Raw genomic sequence first — 14,171 nt, 5'->3', positions numbered from 1 at the left:
GTATGGTACAAGTCACAACAGCCTATTACATCCATCCATTTTTGACACTTGTGTTTTAACTCACATGAAGATCTTTATTCTCTGAAGCTAGTCAGTGACAAGTCTGTTATTTCAAAACACCAACTGTAAATGCTGCAAAAATGTTTCAAACTCCTTGTATACTTGCATATAGCCTTCGCTTAGATGACCTTTAAACTCAAAACCTCTTGAACCACAACATCTTCAACAGAACAGCTTAACACTTAAAGTGAGATTGACTTTTTTTTCCTCTCTTTTTTCTTTTAGATGGCTAAAATATGTTTTGCAGCTGTCAGCCCAAAGCAGTATGCATCCAGCGCTCCTGTCTGCCTCTGCACACTGGGACTGTGCTAGCCGCCATCGACTGTAAGTAATACAGTAAGAATGAATAAGTACTTCATGTGTTTCTGATGGAGGTTTAGCAAAGTGTACATCATGCGGTCTAGATGAATAAGTCTCAGAGCCTTTGGGCCTAGTGATCAGTTTTCAGCCAGGGTGACATTGTTGGTGAAAGACACAAAACACAATGTGGCCTTTAATAACTCATAATCAGCTTTATTAAATCAATCTTATTAGAGAGAATTTGTCCCATTTGATATCTGCATCTGCAATTTAAACACTATTAACATTCCAGAGCTTGATGTTAATTGAGGAAATGTTACAAATACATGCAATTTCCAACATAGTCATATCCATCATACTGGTCCTTGCCTCATCTGTCATGCCTAACCATCATTGTCACTCATTTCCATTCGAATAGAATCATTTTCAGTGACTCACAACATCGCTTTCACTTCTAATTTCTCAGCACTCAGGTGCACTCTGGTGCAGCCATATTAAAAGTCCTCTTCATGTCCTTAAATAAAGGGGGCTTTGACAAAATGTCCATTGTTAATTTTGACAATGTTAATATTAACTCAAAAATGAAAGTACAGAGGGCGCCTACTTCCCATTGAGAGCTTCCTCGTTGTTAACAGTAACATTGGAAACCCACAGTAACCAGATGGGCAGCCACTTACATGTATGTACAGCAGCTTTTAGTGATCTAAAAACATTATCTGATCTATCTGTCTGTTTGTTTGAGGCCACTGAGAAAAACAAACTGCAATTCCAGTTTGCTTTGTACTGTAAAAAAAAAACAAACATCTGTTTTAAAGTTATTCCAACTGCGTCAGATATTCAGTGTGTAAAAGCTTTTAGTAGTATTAAAAAAACATATTTTAAGCTTCCAAACATGGGCAGCTAACCTTCCTAAGGTGCAAACTTACATCACATACTTACATAAAGTGCTAACAGCAGTAACAGTCATGTATGAGAGAAAACAAGCAATGCCCACACCATCAAGAGATACACTTTACAGAGCACCTTGAACATAATATATGCAATCAAAGTTTGTCTACATTCCAGTTGTAGTGCTACATTACTATGATAGAACCTCCAAAGTGCTTTATCTTATCTATTACAGTACATCGCCATGTACAATACACAAAAACTGACCCGCGTCTTTACTTCCAGTACTTCTGTTGTTTCACAACAGAAATGCAAAAATATCTTGAGTGTTACAAGAGAGTTGTGGGTGGGGATTTTGAGAGCTCTAAATAAACTGGCTTAGCTCCTCATTGGTGTTTTTACTGTAATGGAAGCAAACAAAGCTGAAAGTCAGTTACACAACTTTTAAAAATCTAATTGTCTGTGTATTAGAATTAAATTAGATGACGTAAAGAAGGTTCTGCCTCGTCTGTTGGTCCACCCCCCCCAAAAAAAAAAAAAAAAAAAAATCATACTAACCTTACCTCCTGCCATATGTTGTTTGCTTCCTGATTTCACATTGAGTACTCCAGGGAAGAACCCAAACAAATCCACCAAGGTGTCTGTACTCTCCTCTGCTTTTTTATTTTGTGTTTTTGTTTTTTCTGTGTGAATAAATAAACCGAACTATTATGTTTTGTTGTTATTAAAGTGTCTACAGTATATGATCCAAGAAACATGCAGTAGCTGCAGTTAGGCAGTGTTATGCCGTCATATGAGTAGTCAAACCAGTGTAAAACAGATATTATCCCAGCAAATGTATGTCAGTGACACACTTGAAGTTGACCAAACAGTGGTCTGTGGTCTTCCATATTTGCTCTCTGCATCATTTGGTGCTAATGGGACCTAGATACCTCTCCGATATAAGTTCAAAACAGTCTAAAAAGACAGTCCCCCAAGCTGTGTTGATGTCATGTTTCCGAGATTTACTGTTGCCAACAAATCGGTCTCCTGTGCATAGCTCTCTATGAAATGCTCCCAGTTTAGCTATTCCGTATGTTCACACGTTGCTGATGCGAACACTGAGAGGAGCGTCTCTCGCCCGGCCACGGTCCTCCCCTCTCTCCCTGTAGCTCTGCTCCAGACGAATCTTGTCCGGATCGGACACTTCAGGCACAGTCCCACCCCCATTGCTCTGGTACCCGTGCTGGGGGCTGGATGGTTTGAAGACGGGCGTGGTCTTTGTCTTGGCCACTTTGTCAAAGAAGGCGAAGTCCGCTACGTATTTGCCTGATGGAGAAAGGGAGACTACAGGGGGAAACTCATAGCCCCAGAGAATCTCATCTGGCAGGTAGGAGGTGCGGACCTGGCAGGTGGCAGAGGTCGGCTCAACTGTAGCGCTCATGATCACCAGAAGCTCAAAGTCTGCCAACTCTGGATCAGTCCAGCCCCCACCTGGTGGAGGTAAATGGAAGGAGATGAAACAGAATGGTGTAAAACAAAGAGGAAGAATATTAAAAGGAAGAATAGAAGAAAGGAAGGAGGCAAGCAAGTGGTTGAACATGTGTCACACATCTGAGTTTGCTAACAACTAAAAAGAGGAAATTTCTGTCTGGGGAGGATGCAATTTACGATCCTGTGGCACAGTTTCTCAGTAATTAACTCCTATGTCAGACTTTACAAAAAGTCTAAAAAGCTAACCTTTCTGCACTGAACTATGCTGTACCTAGAAGAAAGCAGGTTTGTATTAGTAGCCCATAGTGTTGGAGACCCCACAGACACCCTGAGAAAAAGTAGCTTCAACACCCTATGAATTGGCCTTCATTACCCCAGGGGCAATGGGAATCTGTATTGGCACTCTCCACTAGCACTCTTTAGCTAGCTTGGTAATGTACAAAAAAGGCAAGGGAGCCTAAAGAGCTGTTGTCAGGTTCAGAGTGGGAGACTGGATTTATGAGAAGCAGTACGTACCACGACAAACCAGACATATATTGAGCTGGTAAACTCATCACAAATGATTCCTTTGTTGTATTTTGTGTAACCCTTCATCCTTGTCACCATTTGGGGCCACCAAAAAGTACAGTACACCAGCTTTCTAGTGTATTGTCAACCATTGTGATTGATGGACTCAGCATCAGTCAAAAGACCACAAAGATAAAACACCTTTTACTTTGAACACTACCACCACCCATCAAATTTCTGGTCCTTAGCAACAAACTTACCTTTGGCTGCCCAGGCTCGCAGGGGGCTGTTGTCATCGATTAGGTGGTAGAAGGTGAGGGGCAGGATGAGAAAGGGGCTGTCACTGGACGTGTCCACTTGGAAGGGCACATTCCTCTGGTCTAGACGCACTGTCTCACCTTCCTTGGTCAGAGATGTCTGGAGGAGTTTTCCAGTCACCTGGGAAGGACAAAGTGCGCAAGTCGTTGTAGCTAAATGGGTTCACAGTTTGATAAATTGTTCCTACACATTAAATATACACATAATCTGTTGTGACCTATTTAACTTCCTCTCAGTTTGTTAAGACAAACAAATAGAAATTGTAGAAATGGTGGAAATATCTGATAGTATGTCTCTTGCTTACCTGACACCCAAGCAGGAGACTCTTGCGCATGTTGGCCACCCTGATCATCAGACAGGGTCGACCCTCATGGGTTGACACCACAGCGTGTTGGCTAAACTTCACCGTCTCACCTCGCTTCTTTGGCCGAGCAACCTGAGCAGAGAAACCTTGATCAGTTGTGGCGTCAGTCTGATAATCTTTGAAAAGACTTGTGTAAAAGTCTTGCACTCAACACACCGTAGGAACAGGTGAATGCACACTGCAAGGACAGCTGTGCTTCAGGAGAGCACACATCAGCTCTTAATTGAAAATGCTCAACTAAAATTCCCTTTTATGTTCCGTAAAAACTCGCATGACTATGAAAACCACATGGATCTATGTATAAAGAAGTTCTCTGTTTTCACTGTATCTCACTTCGCAACTGGATGTTTTATGGATTGACTACCTTGGCCAGGAAGGTACCAGTGATGAAGATCTCCATCAGCATGGTGATGACAAGCTGGATGATGAGGAGGATAATGGCCACTGGACATTCCTCAGTGATGCAGCGAAAACCATAACCAATGGTTGTCTGGGACTCCAGGGAGAAGAGGAAAGCCCCTGTCAGGGTCTGCATCTGCATCACGCAGGGTGTGTGGTTTGATGGAGGGTCGAACTCTGCATGATTGAAAAGGCAATACAATCTAAGTTGATACGTTTACTTCTGTGTGCTTACCGAATGCTGGTCATCGTAATGTCTCAACAACTAAATATTACCAGAGCAGAACATCTGTCTGCCTTGAAAATATTCTGTCATCGTGCAACATTACACAGGAATAAATTTTACCATCACCAAAGATATGAAGTTATTTCCTGCCGTTTATTTTTGTAAGCATTAGTTTAAGCTCAAGATTAGGTGTGGGCCTTTACAGCACTAATAGAAATGGTGCTTACCCTCAACAAAAGCATAGACAAGCAAATAGACGTGCAGTGCTGCAAAAACCAACTCCATCCATAGCATTATCACATGGTGGATGTTAACTTTTTGATTCAAGACCTATTAAGTTACAAAATAGTTCATATGCATAATTGATAAAACAGTAGCTCAAGTCAGATTAAATAGATCCCATTTAAAAGACACATGAAAGACGTGGTTCCTTTTAGACATCAGTTCTCACCAGCCACCCCTGGAACACTTCATGCAGTTATGAAATGCACCACATTACACCACCATACTGGTTGTCATCATCTTGCAGTGTGGTTTGTCAGTGGTGGTCACATTCGTTAAGCCTTTTTCTTTGGTGGGACAGACACCATAGATTATTGCTTATTGCACTTTATGCTGTTTTGTACAATTGCACATACTATGGTGTGAAAACAGAAGTCACATGGCCAGAGGTTTGGCAACGTCTTGCATTATTAATCAGTCATTGATCATTACTCTGTTAGTATCAGAATTGCTATGTCCTTTGGTTATTTGAAGAAGTGAACGATGTCTCAGAGCAGTTTCAAACAGAGGCCAAAACAAACAGCTTAAAGAGTAACTTACCACTCTTTTAGCCCGAACACGTCCCCTTCACGAAAGTGAATTTGAACCCTAACGCACAACACCATCTCAGCCTTTCCATACTGTACACAGACAGCTGACTGCTGTATTTGTCAGGGGTGTGAATGTTGTCCACATGTAAGCTGGGGTTTTTCTAAACTGAGCTTCTTATGTGTATTGTGGCCTGTTGTCCACACGCCAACGCAATTTTAGGTAATTGACAACTGAGCTTTTGGAAAACCCCTTCCAGAATGAAGATATTCAAAATGTGTGTTTGCCATGCTGATGCGCAAACAGGGAAATCTGAGTATTTGGCTTTTGACGACAGTGTGCACTATTATCTCTTTTGTGCCCCATGGCAAAGGCAGGTCATGCCTTCAACATGTTAGGATGGAACCTCTAGTTGCAGGCAGCCTACCAGTAGTTGCTTTTCATCTGATTGACCAACACGGCTTTGAGGTTAGGGTTTGCCATGCTCTTGACAGCACTTAGTTAATCTTTTTTAAGTGCTTTTAAAAAAGTGCTTTTAAGCACAAAGTGTCCTGGGGTGCATGAAAGATTTTTTGGGAATTAGGATATTACTGGATTTTCTTTCATAAAGGTACATAACTTCTGTTAAAATGAACACTACAAAATGGGACCAGGATTGATCATGTCATAAAGTGACTGTATATGTAATTTATTGTCAAAAACTTGGTATTCAGATTCTTTAAAGAGCAAATGCATACATTTTTGTCCACCAACTCAAAACACCTTGTGAACACACCTTGACATCGAATTATGTCCTTTAAGGGCATGCACATTTGGAGTCAAAAAGGGAAACTATACAAAATGGGCTCTATACAGCCATATAACAAAAACGTAATATTTCAATAAGACTGAAACTGTGCACATTGTTTAGTTTCATTGCTGGGTTTTGAGATATCCATGAGATTTCTGCTTTGACCCCAATAGAAAAATTTTGTTTCTGCTGCTCAAAGCATAAAAAAGTACATTTGAAAAACAGTAATTGCATCAACAGTGTCCTGATGATTCAGGATAATCCTTGCTGTCAGTTTTCATTGGAATGCCTTTCTACTAAAGACATAGTCCCAATGAAGGCTGTTTACAGCGAGGTCGGTGGATCATCTAGAGTGATCCCAGCATGTTTTTCTGGGTAGACGCATGAAACTACCCGTTAACCTACAATCCGTGCTCCCTCACCAAGCAGATCTCCATGCACCAGTGCCACCAGGTACCACAGCACTCCGAACAGGAACCAGGTCCCTGCAAACGTGGCTGTGAACAGGAAAAACTTGTAGCGCCACTGCATGTCCAGAAATGTTGTCCATAGGTCACGCATGTAGAGAGCACTCCTCCCGCTGACATGTTCAATGCGCACGTTGCTACGGCCATCTTTGGACAGGACACGCCTCCTTTTCCTCAGAGTCCCGCCTCCACCGGATATGCCGCCACCCAGTAAGGGCTTTAAAACATCTGTCTGTGTCTGGGAGTGGCACACCTTCTGAGGGGAGGAGCTACGAGAGGACGGAGGTGTGGCAGATGTCATCTGGTGAATAACAAAGAAAGGGTTAAATCAATTCTCTGATCAGCCAGTGCAGTTAAAAGGGTAATTTGAGATTAGTTTGGGGTAGACTGAGGGGTCTTTATGTGAGCATACATTAAGTTAACTGCGAAAATTCATTATTTTTGTGTGTGTCTTACAGTATTTACAACACCAGCGGTCTGTTGTGATGTGATTAAGATGTGATGTGATTAAGAGAATAGTGGCTTCCTGCAGATTTCAGAAACATTCAAAACTTTCCCTGACTGTAGGTTTTGGTATCTTCCCCTGCAGCCACCTGTCCTCATTCTCAGGGGGAATCCATCTCAAGTGAGCCTTATAGTATTTGAAACCAAACCTGTGACTGATTATATTCAAGATATGTTGCAAATTAAAATAGAATAACAAGCAGAGAAGTTAAAACCAAACTAGAATTTCCAATTTCAAAGCAGGAGACCACAGTGCAAACCTGAAAGGCCATGTGCACCCACGCACATGTTTTTCATTATCTGTCTCATTTTTCTATTGAATTTTTGGTGGAACTGTAGTGGGAGTTTCCTGATGTTGCCACACTCTCAAACACCACTTTCTGCTATTCTTTTAAACACAGAGGTGTGGGTTCCAGTCTCACAAATTGGATTCAAGTCACACTGCTGTAACAGACTGCAGTGACAGAATGAAGAAGTTGTGAAAAAGCTGTGTTCTAGCAGGTATTTTGCCCAGGAACGGGGATTAGATTTTTGTATTTCCTGTAAATACTCAGATTTAAATTCCTGGTATTCATCCCTAATCCACAGTCCTGAGAGGAGGTCTAACCATCCACAATAAGTAAAAACACCTGAGTGGGTGCTGTGCATGTGCTTCTCAATCTTTTGGCTCATATTGTGATTTTAGTAGTGGTCCTGAACCCTGCAGATTTTGGGGTTTGTACTCAATGTCATCTTGTCAGTAGTCTGTAGCCAGAAAATCAAACATGGTGGGTCAATTAGAACCACCACAGCTGTGTCTAACAGCCTGAGAGAACTGCCAATCAGAGCAAAAACGTAGCTCTCTTCGAGCATTAAGGTCTCAGTAAGTTTGAAATGAATAACTTGTCTGACCAAGGTTGAAGGCAGAAGTCTTTATGGCTGCTCCAAATGCTAACACTGAAAGACAGGGCCAAAACTGCTGTCATATAAAATGAATAAAAAGAAGCTCAGGTCCTGTTTCACTTCTGTACACCTGGCCTATTGAAGTGGGCATGCTTGTTGTTTGAAAATTTACAAAGACTGAGACCTTTAGTTTCCTTTCAGTGTGAAGATCATTAAAAGATACACTATGTTACCCTTTCATGGGAAAGAAGTGAGTTTCAGTCGATCTCACCAGTTCTCTACAGTTGTTAGAGGAAGAACAGCCTTCTGGTTTCCTCACTGGTTTCAACATCTTGAGGTGTTTCCTTTTTATGCCACACAAATATGAAGAAATTATAAGCTTCTGTTTCTTAGAAATATACGACTAATGAAAAGCCTTGTTTTTCTTTTTTTTCCTTTTTTATTACTTGCTTCAGTAGTTTTTTTAGATAGGTTAGAGACCAGAGAGATTACTTGAGAAACAGATTCAGAAAATAATGAAATAATGAAAAACAATGAAGATTAAGGTCATGATAGAACATTCATGTACGTACGTGTCAGTGACACATTTTCATGCCTTTTTGTAGCCTGTGAGCCACCAGTTTGAGAACCACTGATTAAAAAAAACATGCAAACCAAAACCACAAGCTGAGTTACAATGAAACCTGAGGAGGGACGAGAAAAGATGTGTCAGACCTGAATAATACTACACAGTAAAGAAACCAAGCCCTTAAAGATGTTGAAAACAAGCAGAAAGGTTTTTAGCCCCACTGGTGGCATGGCTGTCGGTGACAGGTTTTACACTATGGGATAGCTTGTCAGAACATTCAGATGAAGTCCACCCGTCACACACAGACAGTTACTGTTTCTCCACACATTTGACACGCTGACTTACGTCCAACAAATCATGTAGGCCAGTAGGGAGAAGACAGCCCACAAAAGAGGAAGATAAGGAAGAGGAAAGAGAAAAGAGGGAAGAGAGGAATTAGGATGAGGATGTACTGCATCAACCCAACAAACCATCCACACAGAGTCTCATTTGTCAGCTGGAGGAGAGAGGAGAAACTTGACTGAATCAATTAAGGTAAAAAATCTTTGTCCAAAACTCGGACGTTTATCTAGATAAAGTTTTTTAAAGGCCGCACTGTTGATTCTAACTAGAGAGTCCTGTAGTGGACAAAGAGTGAACTTCTGACTGGTAACTGGAGATGGCGGTAAGGGTTTTGGAGGAAAAGAGCCAAAGTTTGGCTTTGTGGGTGTCCGGCTCAGGACTCTTTTCAGCCTGGCACAGGGGTCCGTCTGCAGTCTCTCTCTGGGTGCTTTTTGCTGTGTTATCTGGATCCTCACAAGGTCTCTCTGTTTCTCTGTCTCATACAGTACACAGTAATGCAAAACATACAAATGCACCAGATGAAGAAGCTGTCAACAGTGTTCTATATGGCCAAAAGTCTATGGACACCCTAGCATTATGCTAGTTACCAGCCGAGAGAGTGTGACTGGCGTTGTCTTCACCATGTGACTGTGTGCATGAGCCTTTGTGGTAAAGTGTGGTCCTGCAGACACCACAGAGGCAGTTTCGAGTACTTTGCCATGTGTTCATGTCGGTCTGTGTGTGGGCAGATTTGGTCAAAGCAGTAGCATCACAGCTGTACAAAATGCAGTCAAAAAACTTAACTGGTGAGTAGTTGAGATCAAAATGAAGGCCGAGGTCAAACATGCGTGTGATCCGATCCATGAGCACTGAGCACTCATGGAAGAAGAGCTTCGATTTTTATGCATGTATCAGTACGACTATGACTGTGTTAAAATACTCCAGTACTGTCTCGCATTCAAAATCTTAAGTAAAAGTACAAAAATATTCAATATGACATTACTGTTACTTCTAGTAATGGTCACTTAAGCAGTATTTATACACAGTTATGTCTTATAGTCCAGTGACTCAGAGGTGGTGAGATGGTGAATGGGTTGGGAAAGAGGAAAAAATTTTATAGTTTTTGGGCACTTTTTTTGTCTGATCTTCGGATCATTTCATCTCTTTTTGGCCTCAATAATTACTTAAAAGAAAACATCTGAGACTTTCCGGCGGGGGAAATCTCTCTCTGACAACTTAGGAAATAGAGAAACAAAAAAAAAAAAAAAAAAAAAGTATTTTTAATGAAAATTACTTAAAATTTGTTTCCACTAGGAAGGTCCGACTTGTAGTTTGCATTTTATGTCATCCCAGAGGTGTTGGATGTAGTTGAGCTGAGGGCTCTGCAGCTCTTTCCCACCAAACATGAAAAAAAAATTTAAAAAAATCTTTGTGGACCTCGTTTTGTGCACGGGGACGAAAATACAAGTCGGACCTGGCTGGAAAACAGCCCTGGGGTGTCCATATACTTATGGCCATATAGTGTAAATCAAAATAGCTTCTATGCAATGCTGAGCATGGATTGTATAACCAATCGGCTTTAATTACATCACACTTTTGTGATTATGCAAGGGCGAGCCCCTCCAACGCTTCGTAATTACAATGACACCATTGAAAACTTCGCCCTCTCGCCCAAGAAAAACCTCAGATTCCACCGCAGCACATATCTGATAACTAATAGAGCAAATGGGAGTTAATGAGAGCGAAAACGTTTTTTCACCAACCTCTCCAGTAGGATGTATTCCATCTCCATGACAACTTTACTGTACTGCCCTGCCTCAGAGAGACGAACCCAAAAACTGAATCAAAACTTTTTCTTTTGCCAAACAAAGGAGCGCTGGATGTTTTCCTGATCTCCCTCTCCCTCTTTTTCTACTTTCCTCTTTCTCTCTCCTTCCTTCTCTCTCTCCTCTGTGTACACAGGAATGCTTTGTTTGCAGCGGAGATAAAAGAAACAAAAGACGCCATTGACAAAAACGACTCTGTCCATCCGTGTGTGTGTGTGTGTGTGTGTGTGAGTGTGTGAGATTATGTGAGAGTGGGATTGCAATTACATGCGTGTTTCTGCGTGTGTGTGTAGGCGTGCATGTGTGACTGTATGCATGCATGTGTGTTTGTGTGCAGTTATTTGAAAAAGAGTGTATAATTATGTGTGTGTGTGTGTGTGTGTGTGTGTGTGTGTGTGAGATGAGTGAAAGGAAAAACGAGAGAACGGAAGAGAGAGAGAAAGAGATCTGTGACAAAAGGCCCTCGTTAGTATTCTGGAGTGAGGAGTAATCCCCTCCATCTCTCCCTCTTTTCCTCCCCCTCGCTCACGCACTCCCCCATAGTTTGCTTCGCTCTTACCTTCCTTTCTCTCTCTCTCGCTTTCCTTATTTAACCTCAAATAATTTCACATTATTAGGCATAAGGCGCCTGAATAAGGTGGGATTTATCAGTTAAGAATTAAAAAAATTACTCAGCAGTGTCTGTCGGTGTGCAAATATTTGTTTAACTCCTCCGTGCCCTCCGTCTCTTTGTTTCTCCTGCTGCCTCGTTTTTTTCATTTTGATTCTTCACAGTTCAGATATCAGATTTCTTTCTGCTGGCACCACATCTAAAACTGCTAACATTAATCTGGCCCTCAGATACTCAACAAAATGACTCTCTGCTCTGGAAGTGATGGTGAAGTGTACGTAGGGACGGAAAACATGCATAAAAACATGACAGCTTGCACAATATTTTGAAAAAAAAATATGCAAAAAAAGGAAACTCATACAAGTTAAGATGGCTTTAAGGTTCCTAAAGAAGCGTAAGTCACCTCTTTATTGATTTAATTTGAAGACACGCTAACACTGCACACAGTCATTGGAGATAAAAACAAAGCTAAGCCTGATGAGTTATTTCCACGGGGTCCTCCAACTTCTGAGAGATAAAATTGTAAATATTTTTTGATCATAGTTTCCAACTTTTCCACCCACTGCTGCAGCAAGCCGCCCCATGAGAGCGCCAAACCAAGCACTGAATAAATGTCAGAGTTCACTCACCGTTACTCCGCCTGACTCGTGTTGTGAAGCGATAACTCAGATTTATTTATTTAATTTTTAATCCACAACTTCTAAAGCTTTATTCTGTCACTACGGGACACGAACTGACAGTATCGATCACCTCCGAGGGTTTAAAATCAGGTTTGAATGGATGTGAACTCATGATGTTTTCATTCCTCTCTGATGGCCCTGTTGTCATCACATGCTGGAAGTGCATCCTGTCAAACTTTCCCACAATAGCATTATGATAATAAACCCATATGTAAGTGCATCTACAACAACTAACAATAAATGAAATGTAACAACAAATCAGACATTTAAATCTGTCACGTTCTGCACATTTCCTTTCTTCATCCAGGTAGGAACAAATGAGAAACTTACCTGCCATAGAAAGACTTTTCATTTGTTGTTCTCTTGTTGCCACACAGAACTCTTTATTTTTTTGTGTTTTCTTTGCACTCTGCAGAGAAGTTCATTTGCTTACCTTCTCAGCTGGGATTGCGATCTAATTGACCCGTGCAGAGAGGAGTTAGGAGCCCGGAGCCTCAGCCTTTCGTCCACATGTCTGCTTTGTTGTCATTCGCATGCTCACACGACACAACTGGGACTGTAAATCTGCAGGACGAGTGACTTCAGCAGCCTGCGTCCCACGACACCGAAACACCATTTAGGAGAGTTATTGGCTCATCGGGCTCCTGTTTCTGACCCGAAGCCCGGTCTCACGGCTCGCAAGTTCTCCCCAAAGAGACAGGACTTGGCTTTATAAGAGGCATCCCTCTCTCTCTCACACACTTTTACTCTTTCCCTATGTCTCTCTCTCCCTCGCTCCTCTTGTGTCCAGCTCACGTCTGTGTAATTGCTGTAATAATTGATCGCCACTCCCCCGCAGTCTCAATTCAGCATCAGAAAAACACAAGGGACCACAAATGCATCATACTGCGGCCTTGAAAGAACGAGGTTCAGAATTTCACTTTTTTCCATCATGTTTATTGTTGCGTCTCTCCCTCACCTCCCAAATCAATGCACAATGGCCACAAATGTGCACAGAAACACACACACACACACACACAGATGGATGCACATGTTGGGGCCTCACATGCACATTCTGCACAAACACCATCGGGCACACGCCAACGAGCAGCCCAAATAGACCACCCCCTGCAGCACACACACACACCCAGAAACACACAAAAGTACACACAAACGCTCTTTTAGGGGGCACCACAGAGCCCCCTATTCACAGCTTCTGTGCCCGGCGTTTACTGTGTCCAAGAGCGTCTGTACCGAGCGTCCTGTTAAGCTCAAACACATAAAGGGGGATGTCCGTGAGGTGAATACGGCCCCTTATTCCGCCTCAGAAGAGGGTGACAAAGCATTATTTAATTGAAAAAGGGAGAGGTGGAAGGAGTTGATGAGGACCATTGGTCAAATGTGCTGAAGGGTTCCTGTGTGTCCGGCTGATACACATTTCAGGAAAAGCCTTTTTCTAATATTTTGTGGCATTTTTGTGTTTTCAAATGGACGTGTACTCAGAATACACAGTGAGGGATGTTCGGAAAGCTGGAGGTGATTCTAGTGTGTAACAGAGCATCATCCTAAGAGCTGGAAAGGATTCGGTTTCCTGTGCAAGAGCTTCTCAGTAGAGTGGTTGTATAATTGCATGTCAACATGGGGAACATGAACCCACATCAGGGCCCTGACATAACGAGCCTACTGCTGCAACGATCTGACGACATGGCTGACATAAGCATGACCTTGTGCATGTCAGTTCTGCTCAAGCTGCATTCAAACACACTGCAAGACGGCAGCTGATCGCTGGTGAACCTGAGTGAGAGGAAGTGACTCACTGTGGTGAGACAGTTTTTTCATGAGGCGACGAAGAGGAGAAGGCAGAAGCAAAAAAGATAACGTACACAAGATGTGTAAAAACAACGATTCACTAGGTTCAGGAGCCAGTCACAGAGCTGTGCCTGTGCCATAGATTCAGCATGCTCATTGGCTGAACGGCCATTATTAAAGGGGCACTCCAGCCATTTTGCCTTGTTTTTTCCATAAAGTGACAGGACTTGAGGAAAATATCTAAGCGGATGCTGTCGTGGCAGCTGAACTGTGGAACCAGTTACAATTAATAATCCATACTTCTGTGTCTTCTTTTAGACGCTTTATATGTTCTGGATAATATTATATTGTTTTTACTGTTAAATGTTGTTACTGTTTCTCACATCCTTT

At 42.0% G+C, this 14,171-nt stretch overlaps 1 protein-coding gene across 2 annotated transcripts; it reads right to left on the bottom strand.

Moving 5' to 3' along the window:
• Positions 1–545: 545 nt before the first annotated feature.
• LOC143329087 (ATP-sensitive inward rectifier potassium channel 10-like) lies at positions 546–12,963 on the bottom strand. 2 transcript variants are annotated; one of them, XM_076744789.1, is made up of 6 exons: positions 12,427–12,963; positions 6,558–6,903; positions 4,275–4,486; positions 3,851–3,982; positions 3,489–3,666; positions 546–2,721 (listed from the first exon to the last, which is right to left on the bottom strand). In XM_076744789.1, exons 2-6 carry the CDS (start codon positions 6,901–6,903, stop codon positions 2,327–2,329), a joined length of 1,263 nt encoding a protein of 420 aa, XP_076600904.1. In that variant the 5' UTR covers positions 12,427–12,963; the 3' UTR covers positions 546–2,326. The 2 variants fall into 2 exon arrangements, with proteins under 2 accessions (XP_076600904.1, XP_076600905.1); XM_076744790.1 differs by lacking the exon at positions 12,427–12,963 and adding an exon at positions 10,641–12,315 and having other exon boundaries at positions 6,558–6,871.
• Positions 12,964–14,171: the final 1,208 nt, after the last annotated feature.

Source organism: Chaetodon auriga, chromosome 12 (assembly GCF_051107435.1).
Source record: "Chaetodon auriga isolate fChaAug3 chromosome 12, fChaAug3.hap1, whole genome shotgun sequence".
Lineage (NCBI taxonomy): Eukaryota > Metazoa > Chordata > Actinopteri > Chaetodontiformes > Chaetodontidae > Chaetodon > Chaetodon auriga.
This window is presented reverse-complemented; position numbering and strand designations above follow the sequence as displayed.